Below are 26,243 nucleotides of genomic sequence, written 5' to 3' on the forward strand. Positions count from 1 at the left end.
ATGACCTGCCCCTTATTTTGAAACTATGTCCCTTGGTTCTTGATTCCCCACACATCCTCTTGCACCTACCCTGTCAAGCCCCATAAGAATTGTTTTGTTTGAATTAAATCACCTCATTCTTTTGAACTCCAGAGCATAAAGGACCAGTCTATTTAATCTATCCTCATAGAACAATCTCTCTGTCGCAGGAATTAATTTAGTGAACCTTCACTGCACTCCCTCTATTGCAAGTATAGCTTTCCTTGGGTAAGACCAAAACGGCAAAACTACTCCAGGTGCAATTTCACCAAGACTCGACATAATGTAGCGAAACATCTTTACTCCCCTACTCAAATTCTCTTGGAATAAATCATACCATTTGCTTTCCTAATTGCATCCTATATAATCAAGAACTTGATTACATAGCACTTCTTAGCCTCTTGTCTTTTAAGAAATATTGTTTTTCCTATCAAAATGGATAACCCTCATTTTTCCACATTGTATTCCCTTTGGTAATTTTGCACACTCACTTAGCCTCTCCAACTCTTCTTGAAGCATCTGCATCCTCCTCACATTTTACTTCCACCACTTTTGCGTCATTTACAAGCTTTGAAAGATTACATTTAATCGCCATATCCAAATTATTGCTAGAAATTGTGAATAACTGGCACACCAAACACTGATCCTTGCAGTACCCCAGGAGTCACAACCTATCAAAAATGACTCATTCAATCCTACTGGTTTCTATCCAGTAACCAGTCCTCAATCCATACCAATGTATTACCAAATCTCATACTGTAACCTTGCCAAACATTACCAAATGGACCTTACCAAACATTTTCTGAAAATCTAAATATACCATATCCACTGATTTCCCCCGCATTTATTCTACTATTTTGCCCAGAAAGCCCATGGAATATTAAACTCACCAAGAGGTGGCAAAATGGAGAACAGGATCACCATAACAATGTTTGAAACAAAACTCAAATAACTAATTGCATTCAACAATATAAAACTTCATGCTCCTGCCCAGCTTGAACTTTTGGATAATTCCGTACAAATGCCTTTTCACACTTCTTTCAAACTACAAGCTACAGGAATAACAAGGAAAAAGACCAACACCCTCATAGCTGCTGCTCAATAAAGAAACCCAAACACCCATGAACAAAGCAAATTATAGCTAATGCATTGTGTTACGCTTACTTCTTCCCCATCTTCTGAATGGGTATCAAGCTGGTCATGTTGTATTATCTCAGCGTCCTCCTCAGTTGGTCCATTCCCAACTCTTATTCCACCAAAGTTGTGTGTCCCCTAGGAAACGGCAAGGCAACACAATGTGAAATGTGACAAAGGTTAAAGACAGATTAGGTTACAATGCACTATATATTTTTCTTTTATTTAAAATAGCCAGTTCACAACCAGTTTTCTTCATATCTACCTCCAGACAGCACAGTGCTAGCACTGCTGCTTCACAGTGCCAGGGACCCGGTTCAATTCCCAGATTGGGTCACTGTCTATATGGAGTTTGCAAGTTCTCCCAGTGTCTCCGTGGGTTTCCTCCGGGTGCTCAGTTTCCTCTCATGTTCTGAGAAATGTGGTTAGGTGCAGCGACCTGAACAGGCGCCAGACTGTGGCGACTAGGGGAATTTCACAGTCACCTCATTGCAGTGTTAATATAAGCCTTACTTGTGACTCAAATAAATTTTAACTTCTACTTTTCAATCCTACTTTGTCAAACTTCCTCTTATTGGGAAAGTGCTCCACCATCAAGCATCTACTTTCCTCAACCTTAATGCACAAAATATTTGGCAAAACGTTTAAATTACACAAAACAAAAAACTGACAATTATTGCAGAATTCAATGCAGAGCTGTGCTCAAATAGAACTTCACAAAATATCCATTATAACCCTACACTGCTTTTATGCTCAAGGTGAGGTATTTTAGCACTAAAAATAAAATACTTGAAGTCCATAAGTACTCAACCACTTGGCAAATTAATACCTTCTCTAGTACATCCAGTCAATTTTTTCAAAAAGCAGCTTTACAACTTTACTCTTTTAAACCGAGGTTGCCAATTAATGCTCAATTAAGGACATTTTGGACTCTGCACCTATACCAACTATTAACAGGGTTGTGGCAGACCACACTAACTTAATAAGGAGAATTACAGCTAACAATAAAAAGTCTTCCATTCATCAGCCCTGGTTGAATTCAAACTTAGAACAACACGGTGACACAATGGTTAGCACTGCTGCCTCTCGTGCCAGGGAACTGACAATTGACAACGGTTTTATGGTCACTATTAGTGAAAATAGCTTTACGTTCCAGATTTTACAAATTGGATTTAAATTCCACCAGCTACCATGGTGAGATTTGAACCCAGGTTCCTCTGGACTATTAGTGCTGCAACATTACCACCATTACCACCATAGTGTGGATGAACAGAGGGATCTAGGTGTATGTGTACATAGATCCCTGAAAGTTGGGAATCAAGTAGATAAGGTTGTTAAGAAGGCGTATGGTGTCTTGGCGTTTATTGGTAGGGGGATTGAATTTAGGAGTCGCAGCGTCATGTTGCAACTGTACACTACTCTGGTGCGGCCGCACTTGGAGTACTGCGTGCAGTTCTGGTCCCCACATTACAAGAAGGATGTGGAGGCTTTGGAGAGGGTGCAGAGGAGGTTTACTAGGATGTTGCCTGGTACGGTGGGGAGGTCCTATGAGGAGAGACTGAAGGATTTAGGGTTGTTTTCGTTGGAAAGAAGGCGGCTAAGAGGGGATCTTATTGAAACATATAAGATGATTAGAGGTTTAGATAGGGTGGATAGTGATAGCCTTTTTCCTCGGATGGAGAAAGCTAGCACGAGGGGGCATGGCTTTAAATTAAGGGGGGGTAGCTACAGGACGGATGTCAGGGGAAGGTTCTTTACCCAGCGGGTGGTGAGGGATTGGAATGCCCTGCCTGCTGCAGTTGTAAATGCGCCTAGTTTGGGGGCGTTTAAGAGATCTTTGGATAGGTTTATGGACGAAAAGGGATTGGTATAGGCTAGTGGGTCATTGTTTTTGTAACTGGTCGGCGCAACATCGTGGGCCGAAGGGCCTGTTCTGCGCTGTAATGTTCTATGTTCTATTTCCCTTCCTTCCCAAGTTAAATTCCCGGTTTGGGTCACTGTCTTGCAGAGTCTGCACGTTCTCCCCATCTGGGTGGGTTTCTTCTGGTTTTCTCCCACAGTCCGAAAGACGTGCTCATTAGGCGCATTGGCCATGCTAAATTCTCCCTCAGTACCCAAACAGGCACCAGAGTATGGCGACTAGGGGAATTTCACAATAATTTCATCGCAGTGTTAACATAAGCGTACTTGTGACACTAGAATAAACTTTAAACCTTCAAAATGGAGGTGAGAGTGTTAACTGTGACTAAGTTGACATTTTAAAAAGTTGTTAGCTATTCCCCCGCCTCAGGAAATAAACTGCAATATTAAGGACCAATAAAGGCCAGGGAAACGTGCTACCTAGTGATGGATCAATGGTGCAGTACTGCATTGAACTACCTAGCTGCCATCCCCAGTCGTGGGAACTACGTGTAAAGATTCATATTTGAAGTCAAATATATATTTTGAACGTGCTTACCAAATGCTTTCTCCTCAAATGCTGGTGTCGCAGTACCAGTGGTTTCACCACAAGCATACATGGAACACACAGCAGAGCCACAACCACCAAGAAAGATTGCAGACCTCGCTGTGAAAATAGAAAACCTAATGTATTACTACAGTTTGATGGAAGTAAATATTGAAGTTCAGCAAAGTTTGAATAAGCATCAATTTAAATGGAGAAGAGAGATGAAACAGAACATAAAATTTGGATTTTTCTTTCAATTCTTTGGGCAAACACATCAATCTGCTGTTCTACACAACACAGACATCCACAGACCACTTGAGCATTATTTACAAAGTGCTCAGTGAATAGCAGTGAGTAGTTTAAAAGTAGCCAAACATATCTGTTTAGAGCACACGTTCTTAACATATCTATAATCAACACCTCCAAGACATTACGTACCTGTCCCTTATACAGATACTTCATGGTTTTATCATTGTAACTGAATAGGAACATATTGATGAAGTGGATGAGAAGACTGGGGGCATCTTTCGATGTGCTAGCATCATAAGCTGACCACTTGTAGAAGATGAGGATAACAAGGTAGCCGAACAAACACAGCATAAAAATTATTTCGGGGATAAAGCTAAAATAGATGTTCAGCGGCTTTTTAAAATATCTAGAAATAAAGATAAAAAGACATTAGAAATATTCAACAATTAAGCACACAATTGATTTCCAATTGCTTGCAAAAATAGATCAAGTGCACAATAAATTGTTTGTCCCTCCCAATGTACCCACGAATTAATTTCTTTAATATCATTGGTAAATTAACTTGATTACACTATAGGGATTCTATGATTCAATCCAATGTACAAGGAGGCCATTTTGACCCATTGAGCCTGCACCAACCACAATCCCACCCAGACCCTATTCCCATAGCCCCACTTATTTATCCTGCTGTCCCCCCAACATTAAAGGGCAGTCAACCAACCTGGAGTGTGGGAGAAAACTAATGCACCCAGAGGAAACCCATGCAGTCACAGGGAGAACGTGCAACTCCCCACAATGACCGTGGGCTAGAATTGAACCTGGGTCCCTGCTGTGAGGCAATAGTGCTATCACTGTGCCACCATGCTTGGCTGATAGAGTTACAAAGAATTTCTGTGTATGTGACAATAGGAACAGACCATCCTGAGTATATTAGCACATGGCACTGTGGCACACTGATTAGCACTGCTGCCTCACACTAATTCCAGTTTCGGGTCACTGCCTGTGTGGAATTTGCACATTCTACCTGTGCCTGTGTGGGTTTCCTCCTACATTCCAAAGATGTGAGGGTTAGGTGGAATGAGAATAACTGTGCTAAAGTGACCCTTGTGTCAGGGGGATTAGTGGGACGAATGTGTGGAGTATGGGAATGAGGCCTGGGTGGATTGTGGTTGGTACAGATTTAATGGGCCTCCTGCACTGTAGAAATTTTATGACCAGTGAAGGTAAAGTTGAAGTCAGATCTTGGCTTTGACTGAAGTTGAAGTCCAGATTTGACCAGAGTTGAAGAAAAAGACTAGCCTTCTCTGTTGCTGATGATCTAAACTAGCTTAGTTGCACAATTCAGCAGAGACAACAAGAGTTTTAATTAACAAACCTGTGCCTCTCCCAGCCCTACCTCAAATTTTGTAAAGGGCCCCCACCACCAAATTCTGAAAGTTGTGACTCACCAGTGGATATAGATTCATTTAACGTTCAGATTGTTTAAAATGCAGCACTGCAGAGAAACCAGGGTGAGGTTTAGCAGGCATGTCCCTTGCAGCTGCAAACCCCACCATAGCTGCTAAATCTCACAAGAGAGCCACAGTGGGACTGTGACACCAAGAGCTGGTTTTGAGATCTGCCCTGCTCCTCACTGATGACATTAGGTTCAAATTACTTTAAAATACAACTAAATGACTTTATCCTGTACTGTCTGGCCCAGTGGAATGCTCCCCCACAGCAGTGCAATGTCATGCCAATGAGATTCACTACTGTTTCTTAGAAAAGAAAACCAGTCACGATGACCACACTGGAGGCCAAAAGGTGAGCGCCAAGGCTGGACATTGCCTCCGGCAGTGCTGCTTGGCACTATGCCCTCAGGGGAATGCACCATGGTGCACTGCCTAGGAGTAATCCTCCTCCATTGGCGAGGGAGGGAGCTTCAGGGGTGGGGGGTGGGGTTCTCTCTCGATCATCGTGGGAGGTGAGAGGTTGTTTGTTATTTTCACAGCTTGGAGTACCATCTCTGTGGATCCGGCCTTGCCGGCTGTATTAGGCACTACATTGCCAGAAACTCAAACCACACTCCCCCCAAATTTTCTTCTTTGACCATGTCAGACAACCTGGTCAGAAAACACGGCTGTGCTCCTGGAAGGAAACACGGCCGTTCTCAGTCAGAACCTAACATCCTTTTTTTTGGGGTGTGGGGGGGCGTAGGGTGCAGAATTCCACTCCACATTTCGGTTTCAGGAAATCGGTCTCAAACAGGGTTGATCGTCACGTGGAAGCAGGCAACAACTACTTTTCTATACTTTATGAATCCAAGCCCAGCTGAACGCAACAACTCACATATGATTCAGGAGGCTGAGAGAAACCCCAAAGACCATATGGACAACACCCAATATCACTGACATCTTCATTTTGAAGGAGTTGAGAAATGTAAGTTTGTTTGTAGCAATGTTCCATATCTAAGAAAAAAAATCATAAAAGAACCTTTGATTGAGATACAACACAATGAAATGGAATATTAGTAGCTAAATAATTAACCGGTAGTTTTCTTTAACCTAGCCCCTTAAAGTATCACTTATCAAAGCCATTCAACCTGTAATTTACAGAAATAAGATAAGATTGGAAACAAACATTAGGAAATATTTCTGGTTTCAGCACCCTAGTTTATAGTACTATACATCAACTAGCTGCTCTTAGTCATTGAAGTATTCTGTATGATTTACAGATTGGAACTGAAATTTAAGTTAACAAAAACATGTTCCAGTAAATCGCAGTGCATTTGTTTTCAAAATCTTAATACTACAAACAGTGATGTGCATAAACTGATCTCTATCAAGACAGTACTTCCACTCAAAAAGCATGAATGGTGAAAGGAAAAACTTAGTCAATGGAATTATGATCTAATCGCCATCCATTTATCATGCTCACATGAAAAACACTATAAAACTTAAATTTAGGCAGTGAAATCAAAAATAAATAAAAAAGATACAATTTAGATCGCAAGTTGGTACTTAAGGATTACAGCACTAGTATTCAGTGTGAATAGTTAAAAGACATGCCAGGCTGAATTTAATTTTCTACAAACCATGGAAATTTAAAAGAAAACACAATTAACTTACAGGATCTATTCCAAAAGGATATGGTCCATTAAAGACATTAGGATGAGCAGGGTCTAGCTGAAGATTCAGATTTTCTTGAAGGATTTTATCTCTGCAAAAATATTATGATACTATTAAATCTAAAATAACATTGTTGTAATTTCTGGTTTATTGAAGCTAAATTTAGAGAGTGTTAAAAATTCCTTAAATGGATACTCACAATAACAAAGGAAAATATAAAAAACTTTAAAGATCTCAGAATGCTGGCTGGGGGTCACTGTTGTCATAAGGGCTGTCAATTAATTGTTATTGACTTTCTCACTGAATGTGTTACTTCTTTAAAAAATCATCACTGATCAGGGCTACTTTTATTTCTGCAAAAGCTCTGCATTCTGAAGATATTTTAATACTTCTTTACTTCTGTCACGCATGAAGTGAGCTGAATTATAGAATCCCTACAGAGCAGAAAGAGGCCAAATGACCAGCCAAATGGCCCATTGAGCCTGCGCTGACAACAATCCCACCCAAGCCATCTCCCTGTAACTCAAGTATTTACCCTATTAATCCCCCGATACGAGATTAATTTAGCATGGCCAATCCGCCTAACCTGCACTTCTTTGGACTGTGGGAGGAAACCAGAGCACCTGGAGAAAACCCACGCAGACAACGTGCAAACTCCACACAGTTACCCGAGGCCGGAATTAAACCCGAGTCCCTGGCCAGCTACGAGGCAGCAATGCTAACCGCTGTGCCACCATGGCAAGTCATCTACTCTGGGATGTGAGTTGATACTTTTGAATTGATCACCAAGAGCAATATAATGGTGACTTACAGCCATCAAGTTATTAAAAATATTGTGATTAATCTCACAATTGAAGATTTGAAGCTTAGCACATCTTAGTTTTGTCACATTCAATTGGTACAATTACAGCATCAACTCTTTTCAATTATGTTGTAGGACACTAGAAACTAATGTAATCATGCTATACCTGACCTGAATGTAAACTGATTTTTGAAACCTATTTCCTAACATTAACACGCTCAGTCTTGTAACACAAAGCATTCTTACAAAGATTTAAAAACTCACAATGTTACCATACTTCTGGAATACTTACGTCCAGTTTCCCATTGGTTGAAACATTGGCCTAACACTCCATGATGAGCCGAACATGTTGAGTGTCTTTGCAAAGCAATCATTGTATATAAGTCCAGTGTACACAGAGAAAATGCCCATGAGTAAAATAATGTAGCGGCCACTGAAGACAGTGCTGAAAATCTATCAGAACAAAGCCGAGTTAAAAATGGGTTAAAAACAGTTGCAATAATCTAGCTGTACCCAATATACAACATTGAATAACTTCAATCTTGTTGGGTTTAAAGATTCAATGGACTTGACTGTGCTATTTTTAAAACAAAATCCTCAAAATGAAACCTTATCTGGCCTCCACATAATGGGGACTTCCTAAACTCAAGTTCTAAGAGGCATAGATAGGGTTGACAGTCAGAATCTTTCTCCTGGAGTTGAAATATCTAATACTAGGGGGCATGCACTTGGGGGGGTGGGGTGAGTGGTGGTGGTGGTGCAGGTCAATACAATGGGGGCATTTAAGAGGCTTTTAGATAAGCACATGAATATACAAAGAGAGGGACATGGACCAAGGGCAGGCAGAAGGAATTAATTTAATATGGCGTCATGTCCAACACAACTGTTCCTGAGCTGTTCTATGTTACCTGCCCCACATTGAAGAATACTGTAGCCGCTAAGATTAGAAATTTGCTTTCCTTTCTGGGCCTAAGTAATTTTTTTTATGCAGGCCATATTCAGCCTCAGGTTTTCCTCCCGGTGACACCTTGCTTGTGCATTCTTATCAGCTTTGCTCTCCTTCAGTCATGCAATGCTGTGATCTTTAAATGGCAAATTTAACAACCACATAGAATCTAGGTCTCTGTGACTGTTTAGAATTCAGAAATGGACAAACAAGAGAGACTGGGGCGACATGTTGGCACAGTGGTTAACATTGTTGCCTCATAGCACCAGGGACCAGGGCGTGATTTCCAGCTTGGGTCACTGTCTATGTGGAACTTACACATTTCCCCCGTGTCTGCACAGGTTTCCTCTGGGTGCTCTGGCTTCCTCCCACAGTCCAAAGATATGCGGATTAGGTGGGATTGGCCATGCTAAAGTGCCCCTTCACGTCAGGGAGATTAGCAGGGTAAATGCATGGGGTTGTGGAGATAGGGTGTGGGTGGGATTGTGGTCAGTGCGGATTCAACAGGCCAAATGGCCTCCTTCTGCATTGTAGGGTGTCTATGAATAAGTAAGGAAGAGATATGCAAATCAATAAAGACAGAACAATAATTTAAATATCATAGAATCCAAAGAGTACACCTGGAGGCACAGTATCTCAATTTTAATGGTGCCTTTAACACAAAACATAACACTTCTGCAAAGCAGCTTAGTATCAAAAAATTCAATGCAAGGGGATATTAGAACAGATGACAAAACTTAATCTAAAGAAGTGTATTTTAAGGATAATTAAACAAAGAATCGGAATTGTTTATGGAGAAGTCCAGAAGTTAGGATGAATTATGAACTCAATGAATCATGAATTCAACGAATCTGGAGTTACTTGTTCCACTCCAATAAATCAGCTTCTGCACAAATGGTTATTTACAGCAGCCTCACTAAAATTCTGCTTTAAAAGTTATTTATTTTTAAGCAGTTCTGATTTTTCTCAATGCCTTCTCAAAGAAAGGATGCTGAACAAAATATGTTAGGAATTAACATAAGAATCCTTAAAAGATCTGCTTACAGCTGCGACTAATACGAAAACATAGCTCAGGGTACTCACAAGCAATATCTAACATGAAAAAATTATTTTCAAATCCACACAAAAATTCTCACATCAAAAATTTATAAATCTGGAACTAGCTCCCCATTAATAAAAGAAAACACACCTCGTTTTCACTTTTCTGGGACAATATGCGGCTCTCTCTCAATACCATCCACACAGCAAATGCAGTCATCAGGACTCCATGACCAAAATCCCCAAACATAACAGCGAAGAGGAAAGGGAAGGTTATAATTGTATACGGAGCTGCGGAAGAAAGAAAACACCTTAGAAAATGCTAAAAATTTCAGAAAGACATACCTGGAAACTCAGTAGGCCATTCAGCCCTTCAAGCCTGCTTCACCATTCAATGTGATCACGGCTGACCTCCAGCTCAATGGCATATCCTTGCTTTCTTTCCATATACCATGACACAATTAAATGCTAAAAAAATCCTTTCTTGAATATATTCAGTGACTTGGCCTCTACAGCCTTCTGTGGTAGACAATTCCACAAGGCCACTATCCTTGGATTGAAGAATTTTTTTCTCATCTCAGTCCTAAATGGTCTACCCCATATCCTGAGACTGTGCCCTGCTTCTATATTCCCCAACCGGGGGGGAACTTCCACACTGCACCTAGTCAGTCCAGCCCCATTAGAATTTTATATGTTTCAATCAGATTTCCTCTCATCCTTCTAAATTCAAGTGGATACAGGGCCAAACTAATCTTTCCTCATAAGACAGTCCCACTAGCTCTGGTACCAGCCTAGGGAACCTCCGCTGCACTCCCTCTATGGCAAATATATCCTTTTCTTAGGTTAGGAGACCAAAACTGCACTCCAGGTGTGGTCTCAAAGGCCTGTTTCACTCAAGATATTCCTACTTGAGCTGAAACTCTCTGGCAATGAAGGCCAATATACCATTTGCCTTCTTAATGGCTTGCTGCACCTGCATCTCCATCTCTGTTGACTGCTGTACAAGGACACACAGATCCTTCTTGTACATCCACACTTACCACCATTTAAATAATGCTCTTTCTTTCTGCTTTTCACACCAAAGTCTATAATTTCATATTTGTATTGCACTTGCCATATGTTTTCTCCAAATCACTTTGAAGCCTCTTTACACCCACCTCAACTCTCAAATCTACCCAGTTTTGTGCCATTAGCAAGCTCGGAAATGTTATATTTGGTTCCCTCATCCAGGTCATGTATATATATCCTAACAGTTGGGGTCCAAGCACTGATACCTGTGGAACTCCACTATCCACTGCCTGCCACTTGGATCCATTTATTCCCATTCTGTTTCCTGTCTGTTAACCAATTCTTGATCCATGCCAATACGTTACCCCCTTTCCCATGTGCTTTAATTTTGTCCACATGCCTCTCATGAAGTACTTCATCAAAAACCTTCTGAAAGTCAAATACAACACCATCCACCAGTTTTTCCTTACCTATTTCACTAATTATATGCTCAAAAAAACTCCTATAGACTTGTTAAGTGTGATTTGCTTTCATAAACCCATGCTAGCTTTGTCCAATGTTTTCCAGTTGTTCTGTTATTACATCTTTTAGAATAGACTGTAGCATCTTCCCACAACTGATGTTAGGCTAACTAGTCTGTAAGTCTCCCTTTTATCTCTCTCTCTCTCCCTTTTTAAACAGTGAGGTTACATTTGCCACCTTCCAAACTATAGGAACCATTCTAGAAGCTATAGAATTTTGGAAGATGACTATCAATGCTTCCAAAATTTTCAGGACCATTTTCTTCAATACTCTTGAATGTAGATCAGCCTGGTGATTTGTCAGCTTTTAACCCCATTAATTCCCAACATTTCCTTACTAATACTGATTCCATTAATTCCACCCACCCACTAGACCCTTGGTTCACGAATATTTCTGGGAGGTTATTTGTACATGCTTTCGTGAAGACAGAACCAAAAAGTGTGTGCTCAGTTCAGACATGATGTTCCATAATAAATCACCTGTTGCATCATGTCTGTACTTGTGGTTACTTACCGGGATTGATCTCCCTGTAAGTGCCAATTCCATATGCATCCACAATGTTTTGAAAGCCGTAAGTAAATTTGTTGGTCTTGTTGTAAGTTGGAGGAGTCTGGTTGGTTTGCATCCTGTTCAAGATGGATGGGACTGTGGATCCGCTGCGTTCCTACACAAAACAATATTCTGTAATGGGCTTTTGAAGGAATTGTCCAAATACATTTACAAGTGAAACTAAATTACTCAGGGAATTGTGGTTCACTGCCTTCAGGATTGCTGCTATAAGCATTCAGCCGTAAAAGTTTGAACATAAAATATTTGCAGAAAGCCTAAAATGTCACTTCATGTCTATTAAGGCCATTACTGAAAATGAAACTCCAAATATGTTCAAGCTTCGGAATATAATTAGGGTAAAAAAATCGAAATTTCATTCATCTTTTCACTTCTTTTAGAACCAGAGTCTATTTTCTCGTGGAATTTACAATTATAATAATTTGTCATTTGGTCACATGCTAGAAGTGTTGCCTAGGTACAAGTCATAGACACCTCATCTAAAATAACTTAAAAGTTTAGGAGCTCACTTGAATTAGTATTACGGTGACTTACCGTACCCCTGCGGAGGGCAAACTGAATTGAATCCAAGTCAGTAACTGGACACCAGACTTCAGCAATTAAACACTTCTGTGTGACGTCTATGTTACAGAGATTAAGGGTATGATAGATAGCCTTCATTTTCCGTACTTTAATAAACCATACACGAATTGTCTTCGCAGCTGCCTGCAGAACCCTCTGACGATGATCCTCTGTCTGATTTAAGACCTGGAGAGAGAAAAGAAAATCTTATGAAACAGTTTTACATTTACCAAATTTATACTTTGCACCAGAATAATAGGCCCACATTAGCCCTACATAGAGTTGCAGATCTCAGCTTAGCCAAGGGGTGGGGGGGATCTGATTGAGGGATATAAAATCCTAAAGGGGATCGATAAGGTGGGCATTGAACATACGTTTGCCCTTGTGAGACATTCTAGAACAAGAGGTCATAAATACAGTGAGAAGAGGTAGGTTCAAAACTAAGATGAGGAGAAATGATTTCTCTTAGAGGGTTGTGAATCTGTGCAGTGGAGGCAGGACAATCAACAGATTCAAGAAAGCGGTGAATACGTTTCTGATGAAAAGCAAGATAAAGGGTTATGGGAAGCAGGCAGGAAAGTGGAGTTGAGACCAGGATAAGATCAGCCATGATCATATTAAATGGTACAGCTGGTTCAAAGAAATGAATCGCTACTTCTGCTTCCAATTTCTATGTTCTTAAACCAGATGCCTCTGAGAAGGAAAAATGGAATAAAACTCAGCAGTTACATCTCAATTATCCCGAATGCTCCATTCCAAGTTGATTTTTGAAAACAGACTACTGTGTTACTGACTAGGTAAAACAACTCATTCACAAACACTGACCCATACTTGACAGAAATTTTCTTGCTCTCCTCACAGTTCTGTTAAAAACTTTAACTGGTTGACACAAGCCCCCTAATAAATCATCATTTGCATGGCCAACAGAAAGCTCAGATTTTAAATCAACACATTATTTAAATGGCATGGCATGGTGGCACAGCGGTTATTACTGCCGTGTCACAGCACCAGGGACCTGGGTTTGATTCCAGCCTTAGGTGACTGTCAGTGTGGAGTTTACACGTTCTCCCCATGTCTTCATGGGTTTCCTCCAGATGCTCCTGTTTCCTTCCACTGTCCAAAAGACGTGCTGGTTAGGTGCAGTGGCCACACTAACTTCAACCCCAGTGTACTTCAACAGGATTTTCACAATAACCTCATTGAGAGTGCTCACGTAAGCTAACTTGTAACATAGGAACATAGAAAACAGAAGCAGGAGTAGGCCATTCGGCCCTTTGAGCCTGCTCCGCCATTCAGTTTGATCACAGCTGATCATCGAATTCAATATCCTGATCCCCTTCCTCCCATATCCCTTGATCCCTTTAGCCCCAAGGACTATATATAATTTCTTTTTGAAATCATACAATGTTTTGGCTTCAATTACATTCTGTGGTAGTGAATTTCACACATTCATCACCCTCTGGGTGAAGAAATTTCTCCTCTCCTCAGTTTTAAAAGGTTTACCTCTTATCCTCAAATTATGACCTCTAGTTTGGGACCCCCCCACCACTGGGAGCATTCTTTCTGAATCTACCCTGTCTAACCACGTGTGAAGTTTATGTCTCTATGAGATCCCCTCTCACTCTTCTGAACTCCAATGAATATAATCCTAATCAACTTGGTCTCTCCTTATATGACAGACCTGCCACCCCAGAAATCAACTGGACACCAATAAATAAACAAACTTATATAAAAAAAGTAATAAGACATGCCAAACACCATACCATTTGAAGATCATCAATTCGTGTGTTGACACCAGCTAACATTTCCTTCCTCTCATTCGGAGTTTCTGGGCAGGGATACAGGGAGGCTCGGAACCTGCAAGAACAAGGTTCTCTTAGAGTGCTGGCAGGAACAATCGAAGTAAACAATTTTATTTCAAGTAGATCCTGCTATTATGTAAACATCCAGTTTTATGATCCCATTTAAAACAAAACCGAGGCACTAGTTAGTGCTATCATTGCAACTACAACAAAGACTGCAGATCAGTCGCAGCTCCAGATGATCAGGTTAACGCTAAAAGGAGATGCCCTGCCACTTTGGACTCCATCATGCAAACTGAATACTATACCATGTGTATGTTATAATGGAGAACAGCTCCAATATAAAAGGTTAGTAATCTGCCACCAAGATAAAACAATTTGGCACACATTGGAAACAAGCTGACAGTGGCTGTACAGATTTCTGGAAGTGCTGAGCTACAGAAACAATCCAAACATTTACCTTGCAGTTTGTTCAAAGCTATTAAATTGCAAATAAGGTATACAACTGCAAATCACATCAGAAACATTTCTTTGTCCCAGTAGACTTGCACAAGATTATCACAAGTTTAAAATCCCACTGTAATAATGCAAAATTATTTACAATGTTTTCCCAGTGCTTATCCCAAACCTGAGAGTAACTGTAACTCTAGTGCCAAACTTTCAATGAGGTAACTCAAAAGCGTTTAACATCAGGGAACATTTACACACCACAAACTGCAATTACAATAAAACATTTGTAAAGTCAACCAAAGTAACAAAAAAAGCTAAAATGCTGCCATTTTCAGAGATAAACCATCAAAATCTACTAAGTAAATGATCAGTTTCTTCTGGGAGTCGGCGGTATGGCGATAGTGTCGCTGGACTCGTAAGCCAGAGGCCTAGGGTAATGCTCTAAGGATAGAGGTTAGCACTACTGCTTCACAGCGCTAGAGACCCAGGTTCGATTCCCAGCTTAGGTCACTGTTTGTGTGGAGTTTGTATGTTCTCCCCATGTCTGTGTGAGTTTCCTCCCACAGCCTGAAAGACGTATTGGTTCGGTGCATTGACCCTAACAGGCACCGGTGTGGCGTAACCAGGCGAATTCCACAATAATTTAATTGCAGTGTAAGCCTTACTCGTGACTAATAAATAAACTTTAAAATGAACAAATGCCACCACAGCAGCTGATGGAATTTACATTCAATTCAAGATGTATTAAATAGTTCAAAGTTAGTCTCAATAATAGTGACCATAAAAACGATTGTCCTAAAAGCCTATCTGGTTCACTACTGCCTTTTAAAGGAAGGAAATCTGCCCCTCTTTCCTGATGTGACTCCAGACACAGTGAAATGTGATTCATTTTCAACTGGCTTCTGAAATGGCCTAGCAAGCCAATCTGTTGTGTCAAACAGCTCAGAACAATCAAAAAAGGAATTCAACCCAGTTGAGCGCCTGGCATTATTCAAGGTACTGGAAACAACAATTTTGCTAATGGGTATTCTGAATCATTATGGTTTGATCTGATTTCCAGCTGATTTTTTCTTTTTATTTCTAAACTAGAATACCCATTTAGGAACTACATTCTTACTGAAAATCCAAAAGCAATTAAATAAAGCTATAGGGGAATTTAAATCTCAAATTGGACAACTTCAGACAAGTACCCAAAGAAAGCAGATTTAACATTAAGTTCCAGGCATGAATTTCAGTGTACTATGATGGATAAAGGGTCTACTGTTCAGCCAATGGAAACTAACTGGATTCTAAACACTGAATAAAAGTCATCAAATCTTACCCTTCACAAATTTTCTTCACCCGATTTTTCAGCTGGTCACCTTGAAAGAAAATGATGAAGACAGACTTATCCACCTGACCCCCCTAAAACAAGGGAACACAACGTGGAATCTGTTTTACCAGGAATGCAAAGAAACTTAATTTTTAAATTGTGCCATGATCCACATGCAAGCAATTAAAATTATTGAGCCCTGGCAGCGTGAAGGGGTGAACAGAAAAGTTGCCAGTTCTGGTCTTTCAGACTTTAAGGCATTACTTATATCGGTAGCCTGTACATGTGGGCAATGTTGTCATGGCCATGTTTCTTACCTATTCTGGATTACTAGAAATCACAATACGATTAGCAAGACAAATACTGGATATCAAAGCCAATTCATTTCATACAATGGGATTGTATCACTTACAGCAAGCTACATTCATTCCTTAGCATGCGTGGCACCATTTAGTCACTGCCAAAAACCTGATGGTTTGTAATGTCCAATAAAGAATATTACAACCAGCAACAACTTTATTCATTGCTGCAGTCTCCTTGGTTCCAGCTTGATTTAACATTTCTGCTGGCATTCACTTGCTTACTTAAAAGACAAAAACATCCAAATGTAAATCCAGATAGTCACATGATTTGGGGGAGTCAATGTCATATCCTACGAACAGTTTTCTCTCCAGCAGTCCTCCCGAACAAGGAGAATGCTTGTCATCGAGCCTGTGGTAAGAGCTTGAGCATGGTGTCCTTTAATGCGAGGTTGCTGTTAGATGTCAGCAACCACAAAGTTGATGTGTATTAAATGGGATCAGTTGATTCACCCTAACATTTGACTCTAATAGATTGGAGATTCCACAATCTCGACAGTCCATACAAATGTCATTTTTTGCTCTTAAACTCAAGACGACATGGGTAGCACCTAAGAGAATGGCACATTTTATTACCATCACAACTATATTGCCGGCTATGAATAGTGCGATTGGTGTGCTCTCGCAGTCAGACAATAGCATTGTAATTTACAATCCCCAGGCTAGAGGTGCCAATCTTATCTGGAACCAGCAATTGCCAGACCAACTGATGCTGCCAACGTTCTGTAGAGCAGGCACCACGATTTCAACCCCTGAAAGTACCTACAATAGTTTTACACTGGTTCATATATTTAGTCTCAAATGACTTGATTTCCAAATTAATGCAATAACAGTGCTACCACAAAATTAAACGTCACGAACAGCAAGGCTACTCATGTATCCCCAGAATGTTTTGTACTTTAAGTTAGGAACTTATTAAAATTTCATCAACAGCACTTACAGCAACAGGGTCCTCCAGAGGATTTTCAATTTCAGCTTGTCGTAGAAAGACATTCCCTCTGCACACTCGCCACAACATCCGCTCAAAGGTTGGGATCCTCTCTCGATTTATCACTCCAGCCACAAAGCTGTATGTAAAAAGTACATGAACTGTTATAAAGCTGCAAGTACACATAGGCAAAATGCAGGCCAGGATTGTCTTGTCAAAAATTGCAAGATTGGTCAAGCAAACTAATGCTTTGTATTATGTTACAAAACATTTCTTTAAAAAAAAATCAAGTTTTTTTTGAAAAGAACAGATGGGAAAACTATCACATTACACTTCAATTTTTCCAATTCACAAAATTAGCATTGTTTGGTTTGTATTTTGAACAAATCTGATTTTAAGAATTTTGTATAAGTACTTAAATAAGGAAATCAAGGATGTGAATTTTAAACGTGCTGCACTTACGCCTTCCGGAAAGACATGCCCTTTAAAAAAATACTGATTGTACTGAAGAACAGCCATTCTCAAAAAGAATGTGTGATGCACACCCAGAATACACATGCACCTTCAATTCACCCACACTTATCAGATAAAATAAACTATTTCAGGCCTCAGTTGATTGAGGGTGGGCAGTATGATGGCACAACGGTTAGCATTGCTGCTTCACAGCATCAGGGACCCAGGTTTGATTCTGGTCTTGGGCTACTGCCTCTGCCAAGTTTGCATGCTCTCCCCGTATTGGCACGGCTTTCCGCCAAATGCTTTGGTTTCCTCTCAGCCCAAAGTTGTATAGGTTAGATTGATTGGCCATACTAAATTGGCCTTTAGCATCACAGGATTAGCCTGGTAAATATGTGGGGTTACAGGGAAAGGGCTTGGGTGGGACTGTGGCCAGTGCAGAATCGATGGGCCATATGGCTTCTATCAGCACTGTAGGCATTCTACGACACTGTAAGCATTAGAAAAGCTGCTAATTCCCCAATTCAAAGTTTCCTGAACAACTAAAGATTGGTAACTTGAGGAAATGTGGAGACATAGGATGAGAAATGAGCCTACTTCTAAGTCAACTATCTGCAGACTAGCTTTATTGCCTCCACCTCACACCTCTCCTTGAAGGCACCACCATGCGCACGATGATTTCAATCTCCAGCTCAGCTCTCCGTGTTCACTTTCTTAATTCATTTCTCGTCTGTATGCGTCCAACATTTAAAAACTCTGCTGAATGTAGTAGTGCAAGCCACTTTCTTCATCATCTCCCTTGTCCTAGCCACTCCAATGGTCCCAATACTGACAGGAGAACTTGGAACCACATTGTTATATTCCTCAATACCCACTTTAAACTCCATTTTGTATCTACCTGGAAAAAAGACTCAATTACTTACAACTGTAGTGTCAACTCCCAACTGAAAAATATTTTAACCCTCATTCATTACAGTACTGTTGATAATTGGCTCAACCACTTCATCACCTCCATATTTGATGTCATTGTCCCCAAAGCCTTCGATCTATTAACCTCCTTGGCCCCCTTCACTCAAGAACAATGGGCATTTACTCTTTGCTTACTTTGCTCATTTATTTATCCATTTGAAAATTTGGCTAATTACAAAAAGCTCCATTTGGGCCTCATTCACTTCTGTCAAAACTATTCAATTTCATTGGGATCATGCTGGAATGCAAAGTTGCAGTTTTTTACTCACTGCCAATGACCTGCTCAAAAGTTTGCAATTATACAACACCCTGAACTTTCAAAAATGTGCCATGTCCAAGCAATATACTAAAGGGACAACAAGATACAAGAGATTAGAAAGGCAACCAAAAGATTGATCTAAGAGATAGTGTTAAAGGTTAAGAAAGGAGTAACTTCAAATGCTGAGGGGTTGGATGGTTGAAGCCACAGTTGTCTATGCTGGGGAAATAGGAGAGAGATGTAATGCCGCATGATAGGGGAAAGCTAGAGGTATGAGCTGGCATGTCCATGAAACAATTTAAACAGAGGATGAACATTTCACAAAGGCATCAGGGGATGTCCCCTAACCTTTGCCTTTCCACCTCCTTTAAATATTCTCCCTAATACCAATTTCTTTGGCTAAATGTTGGGTCACCATCCCCCCTCCTTTGACTTTCTCTCAATGATATAAGCAGCTTGGGAATCATTATACATTTAATAGACTTTACAAATGCCTATTGCTGCCATGTATTTTTAAACCTAATTTATGCAACAAGTTCCAATTAGACAAAGCAAACTGGTTATTAAGAAAAGTTACGTAGAAATTCACTTTAAAAAAATCTTGAAATACAAAGCAACCAATTTAAACGAGAGAAAAAAACAACCATATCCTACAAAAAGGTTTGAATGGACCTCAAATGTGAGTTCCTAGGTCATCTGAACCTCAACTTCAGTGTCTGAAGAGCCACCTGCATCCATCCATCCATCCATCAATAAATTGATCATCTTTACTCATCTTAATTTGAGCAATTTTGGCAGAGGAACAGGGTGTCAGCTTTCAGAAGAATGAAGCCCCAGTTAAAATTACAGAACACAAATTTAATTAACAAATTAAGTTACCCAAGTCTCAAAGGGGCACCTCGTCCCAGCTCGCTTGGCTCCAGTAGGGAAGATGATTCCTCCAGTAGGTCTGGATCAGACATCTGCTGATGATGCAATTCAGCCTGAATTCACAAATCAATTAACACACTATGAAATCAGTTAGCGGCATGCAGGGGAACCAGGAACCAGGAGAAAAGGAAAAACAAAAATTACAAAGTCACCAAAAGAAAAAATAAAAATAAAAACAGACTGAACAGTGAAAACAATGGACTTTGAATACAGGGATGAAAGCAAAGATGCACAGGAAACCAAAAAAGTAGAGATGAGTAGCAGCTTCATTCAAGCAGGTTATAATGTATTCCTGAAGGACTCAAATTAATATGATACAAAAATGTACAGGCCAATGATAGACAGTCACAGAAGTGGAAATTTTTTTTTAAATCAATAGGATACTGACATAGTATCACCTAGTTAACAATTACTTAGCCAATTTATTTTGACAATTTTGCTGCTTTTTTAAAGTTATATTAATACTTGTGGCTGCAAATTGGTTGTGGAGAGAAAGCTGTTGTCTGTTAATGGAAAACGAAGGTGACGAGGGAACATATTTATTGCACCTTTCACTAGCAATTTCCATTGACCCTCAATTTTTTTAAGCTACTAGTGTCAATCTCAACTAGTGAGATATTACAGATCCAAACTGACAAGACAGTCATCCATGCTGATAGAAACAGGCACTGCATCCCCTGCAGTACTTGATCTCTTGATTTGCATGTTAGCCAAAAGATGCCGTTTTAAAAAAATTGCTTCAAATGAAGCCTCAGTGTAACCTCATTGACTTCTATCAAGTGCAGGACCGCCAACACTACACTTGATCTTAGTCAATTAGTATTGTTAAATCAATTGGTTGTATCTTTAGGAATGCCCTACCATCTTTTTTCTGAAAACATAAAGATGTCACAATATTTAATTAACACTTGTTCACAAAATGGTCCACCATAGCAATTTTAAAATTCTATTCTAAAAGAAATTAATGAATGCTTTCTAAAGCGAGTCCCATTTCTGCATATCCTTCTCTCGCAAAACACAACGTCTCCACAACTTAGTGGGTGGGGACGTGAAACGAAAAATTAAATTGGTCAGCCCCAATAGGATAAGCATCCCATTAACAATGTTCACAAGAACTCCAAATACAAATAATCACTTGGGAGAATAGAACTTAAACATGACTGAAAAGACAGAAAAGGCAATGAATTTTTTGCTTTGCACTCGTCAGGACAAATGCCAGAATGCCAAATTTCCAACCATCAGAACAGTCTGTTACAAGAGAAAAGATCTGTCAAAAGATTAGTACCATTTTCTCCTGTGGTATAAATTGATTGCTGAATTTTCAGCACTTTTGCATTTGTTCTGATGAGTGCAAAATGAAAACTTTCAGCAATGTGTCTCTTTTCAGTAATATTCAATTTCCAAAGACATACATTTTGTACTCAAGTACTGGAAGATCAGTGTATTTGGTATTCAAGATAATGCAATGGAAAGGTCTCTTTACTGCATTCAAATAACATGCACTGACTCAAGGCTAAATATGTTAATTTAAGAATGGCTATGGTTTTTAATCACACCAATTGTACCTAATGGCAACTGAATCAAGTGGTCCACAACACTGGTTGTTAAATTAGGTGTATACATTATACTGAGTTTAAATATACCAAATTTTTAGTATAAATGAAAGTCAAAGAGCACTTTAAATGCTACATTTTACAGTAATTAAAACATATTTCAATTGCAATCAAGCCCATCTTCAAAAGCCTCATTCATCAAGATGCCTTTCTTGGATCAGAGAAATAGTGTAACTTGCAGAAACATTACATCTTTACTGATGCTTTGCCACAACTTGAAGTATGCACTACCAAAACATTAGAAGAGCTTGTCAAATGGATATCTAGATTTCTAAACTGAAACAAGGTGAAAATGGGTTTATCAGTATTTAGTAACCAATTAAAGAGATATGTCCCATGCACTTGAAATATCTTAGAAGAGGATGAGCAGTTTTAAAATTTACAGCAATATCACCAGGAAAACGCTTCAAGATCAGGGCAAACTGTGCACCCTCAGTACAACTGCAATTGATCATATTAACAAGTTATAGCAAGCATTTTCTGATGGTATAAAATGTCAGCAAAGGCAGATGTAAAGCATGAGAAAATAGCAAACTATAACACTGCAAATTGTGAAACTGATATCCAATCTGAATTCTTGCGAAAAAAAGTGTTCATGGAAAAAGCACTAAAGGTGTTTAACATGGATTTTCCCCATTCCTCTGAAATCTTCTGGCCAGAACCTTCAGCCCATTGAAGACGGCAGCTCTAGATAGAATTTGTTAAGGGATTGATGAAGTGCGTCTTTCTAAATTTCCACCACTGCAGAAACATCACAAACAAGTGAAAAATTCACACACAGGAGGGTAACAATTATGTCTAAAAATTTTAATTTAGAAGTTGGCTGCCACTCCATATCTATTAAATGCAAATCTTTAAAAGTTGTGGCTCTTTTTATGAAATACTAATGAATACTTCCTAAATATAATGAATACTGAATAACTGGATGTGAAACCTTTCATAAATCCTAGTTCAAATATTTGACAAGAAGCTGATGCATTTATGAATACGATGAGGTTCTAAACTCAGCCAGGCTATTTTGCTGGGGCATTGGGTCTCAAGTGAAGGTGGTCTTCCACAGATGTCACTCTTATGAGCCTCCATATAAGTAGAACACATGAGAAAAAAGTCCCCTGCTCAGTTCTCCCAATGGCCAGCCTTAGGGCAGTGCCCATGATTATCAGTGGAGAAAATCCAAGAGTAGAAAAAAAAATAAGCCAAATACAGAGGCAGCATTCTTACCATAAGGCACGGACATGTTAATTTTAGACAAAGGATCACTTAAAAGTGTAACTTATGACGCTTATTCTATCTGTTTGCTGCAAAAGATCAGTACGTGACTTCCTGACTTGTAATAACTAACAAAACTTGTGGCTTTATCACTTCAGCATTTTGGAACAGATTTTAACGCAATAAAACGGCTGTGGATTAGCAATGAAATTCTGGCCTAGATATTTTAAAACATGAGAAGCTAGAATTAATATCATATTATTATACTGCTTCCCAGTTGTGCAATGAGTAAGGCCCAATCATATCACCCAAGTGGCTTTCACCTTGATACCAGTATGTTGGTCCATCCAAGCAGTAGGCAAATCATTTTAGCCTCTAACTCATAACACCAAAAAGATGTGATCTATCCTACATGAACATAAACTGAGGAGGAGGAATGTGGCAGTGTTTCATAGCTTCAATGTTTAGTGACAGTATTATTTGATTCATGTTACTTTAATAGTTTATTTTTCTTAATATTGAAGTTCTAACATTTTATTGCCTGCAGCCTAAAAGGCACAACAGTATATACTTAGTCAAGTTGTGCACTTCACAATTGTTAAATTAGTCTAATTGGGAATAATGTACTCAATTCCTACTGCTAAACAATGGAGAAAGAAACATTATCCTATTTTAGGCATAAAGTATATTAACTGATTTAAAATTAGCTGGTTTCTCTAACAGGCAGCCAAGAGGCAAGGCCAATTTTAAACTTGGGCTACAAGTTCAATATCAACCACAAATAATTTTAGTTCTAACTTCAGAAGAACAATCCCACCATCCCACAACTACTTTAATCCAAAATTTTCCAGGTCCGATGCCAAGTCACTTCTGCAGCCAGAGATTGCTAACCGAATGCCGAATTCACATTTTCTTTTCTTGTGGAGTCTAACCAACCACGTCTTTGTTCAGGCTGTTCAAAGGCATGCCATATAGAACATTTCCAGCTGAAGAAGAATTCTGGCTGGATGAAAATCCAAGTCCTGAAAAAAGGTTACTAACCCCTATATGAATTTTACAGAAAACTTAGATGAAGTACAAAAAATATTTTAGGAAATTCCGAATTCAATGTTTATCAATTTGTGTACTCATTATTAAAAATAACCACAGTAAAAAAGTTACATTATGCCAGATGTACCATCATGCCATTTAATGTATGCAAAGGCTAGAGAATAAAGTTGTGGCGTGCAACTTCTAAATTCACAATTAAAAATCTTCAAAGCAAATCTGTTATGACCGAGAAGAGGGCTTGTCTTGTACACTAAAACCAGTTACTTCATTTTAAAAAATGAACAAAAAGTGGACACTAAAGTAAACACCTAATGTAAAATGAAATGGTTTGGGTTGGAATCTGTGTTAAGAACCAATCAACAAACCTTACCTACAGTCAGTTCAGAGGGTCAGCACATAAACCCGTTTATATTTACCTCAGGTTTTGAAGGAGCAATACCAAATCTATTGGTTAATGTCAATCACCCAGGTTTACATACTTTCCCGCATATCCACTGGAAGCTAAGGCACAATTTTTCACTATATCTGCATGATTCCAGGTCTTGGTTTCCTAGGCTGGCATTTCCAATATGTCTACTGGAGAGCAGAAGCTCTGGACAGGATATTCTTATACAAATGCATATTTTAAAATAAAATCCAGGGGGAAATCAGTAAAAGATGTTGAGCTGTCCCAGTGAAGCATGGGTTTGTGTGTGTTGTAAGCAAGCACTGGGCTTCACATCTGCTTACTAAGTAGCACCCAGATGTTAGGAATGGATTAATAGTTAACTTCTACTTAAATCCTGAATTGGATATTAATGATTTAATAAAATATCACTGGGATATAAAAAGAGCTTATAGGTGACACTGGGTGTTGGAAGTGTACGTGACTTGAATCAAAAATTAAAGTGAATTTATGAAGAAGCAGAACTTGTGTTTCCTTTACTGGACTTCAACAGAGAGCTTGAACACCAGATATCAGGAACAACATTGCAATACAAAATGAGTAATCAGGAATATAAAGCTGCCGACAGAACGGTGTGAATGCATAAGAGCTTAGAGCAATTGGTATTGGTGTACTGGTGTTGAAATCATCTGATTCACACAACCTTATCTTGTTTGGAATAAAGACTTCATTCATCTCAGCAATTTAGAAACAGACTTTAAAAAACACTTGAAGGGAAAGCCAATTGCAGCCACAGTGGTTGACTGGGAGAGATACTGGTGCCAGTGGCAACATAATGATGTTCACCCCCAACTTGAAAGAAAGTTGGATACAAAGATATAGTGATCTCTGTGGCATCAGTCTCATTTATCTCAATGCCAACTATAGAGGATCTCCAATAGCCCAGGCAGTGGTGTCATTCAAGTAGGTTAAGCAGTAATGTGATGAATTCTCACTAGATACTAGAAAATGCACAGAAAAATAACTTTTACTTTTCAGCATTTTTGCACCCCACGAGAACAAAATAAAGATTGCACCATAGATGGAACAATGGTAGAAGTTGATCAAACTTATGACATATAAACCAATAAAACAATAATGGGGAAATTTGATATTCCACAAATTTAAAGTTAGTTCTTCAGGATCAGAGGCTGTTTGGCAGTAATTAAGAACTTGATGTTCTGTTGGAAACCTAGTTTATAGAACATTCATCATGTTACTTTCCAAGCTTAGTTGTTAAAATAGTGGGTCAAGAGTGAGACTCAAAATTCACATCATTTCAAGGAATTTTGAACTTCCTTCTGCCGTGTCTGCAGAAATACAACCTCTAGAGAAACTGGGAATCACTGATAACACTTTGATTTCACATGTAAATGCATATGTGCAAATGCCAGAAGTTTTGGTCAGTTTCACTGCTGCAATGAGGGCGAACACAGTTTTGCCACTATTACAGCGACAAAATCCAGGCCATTGCGTTCCATTCTCAACTGAAACGTCCTAACCTGGAACAAAGGTTGTCTGGACAGAGGCTACTGTCTTTCAAAATTTACATGAGCATTGATTTTAATTAGGAACTCAGTAAAATAATTTGTGACAAAGACAGTTCCTTTTCAAGTGTGAAAAAATATTTGTTTTTAATAGTGGGATGTGTGTCGCTGGTTAGCCAGCCAGCATTTATTGTCCATATCGCATTTTTCTTGTTCGGAGGACAGTTAAGAGTCAATCACATTGCTGTGGCTCTGGAGTCACATAAAGGCCAGACTGAGTAAGGACAACAGATTTCCTTCCCTAAAGAGACATTAGTGAACCAGATGGGTTCTTCTGACAATCAATGGTTTCATGGTCTATTTTTATTGAATTCGAATTCCACCATCTGGTGTGGGGGATTCGAACCCACATCCTCAGAACTTTATCTGAGTTTCTGGATTAATACTATAGCAGTAATGCCACTAGGCCATCGCCTCCCCATCACTGGTCATCAGTCACAAGCTCAGATAAAATCTTGAAATGCTTCACTACACATTGCAAAGCTGTGTAGCAAAGATTGAAAAGGAACTCTAGTATTAAGGAAAGGCAAACTTACA

General features: G+C 39.3%; 1 protein-coding gene across 8 annotated transcripts in view; it reads right to left on the bottom strand.

Moving 5' to 3' along the window:
- The window catches only part of LOC145359130 (V-type proton ATPase 116 kDa subunit a 1), a 66,118-nt gene that overhangs the window by 23,267 nt on the left and 16,608 nt on the right, over positions 1 to 26,243 (bottom strand). For 6 of the 8 annotated variants that reach the window (XM_080213534.1, XM_080213529.1, XM_080213530.1 and 3 more), the window contains exons 6-18: positions 19,813 to 19,916; positions 17,262 to 17,388; positions 15,972 to 16,054; positions 14,162 to 14,255; positions 12,372 to 12,584; positions 11,784 to 11,934; positions 9,892 to 10,031; positions 8,049 to 8,209; positions 6,955 to 7,045; positions 6,176 to 6,294; positions 4,037 to 4,253; positions 3,611 to 3,718; positions 1,183 to 1,290 (exon numbers count right to left, since the gene is read on the bottom strand). In XM_080213534.1, coding sequence (XP_080069660.1) covers positions 1,183 to 1,290; positions 3,611 to 3,718; positions 4,037 to 4,253; positions 6,176 to 6,294; positions 6,955 to 7,045; positions 8,049 to 8,209; positions 9,892 to 10,031; positions 11,784 to 11,934; positions 12,372 to 12,584; positions 14,162 to 14,255; positions 15,972 to 16,054; positions 17,262 to 17,388; positions 19,813 to 19,916 — 1,716 coding nt within the window. The remainder of the gene's footprint in view (positions 1 to 1,182; positions 1,291 to 3,610; positions 3,719 to 4,036; positions 4,254 to 6,175; positions 6,295 to 6,954; positions 7,046 to 8,048; positions 8,210 to 9,891; positions 10,032 to 11,783; positions 11,935 to 12,371; positions 12,585 to 14,161; positions 14,256 to 15,971; positions 16,055 to 17,261; positions 17,389 to 19,812; positions 19,917 to 26,243) is intronic. The other 2 variants (XM_080213536.1, XM_080213535.1) reach the window with 1 other exon arrangement.

The sequence above is a fragment of the Carcharhinus amblyrhynchos genome, chromosome 27 (assembly GCF_965287045.1).
Source record: "Carcharhinus amblyrhynchos chromosome 27, sCarAmb.v2.hapA, whole genome shotgun sequence".
NCBI lineage: Eukaryota > Metazoa > Chordata > Chondrichthyes > Carcharhiniformes > Carcharhinidae > Carcharhinus > Carcharhinus amblyrhynchos.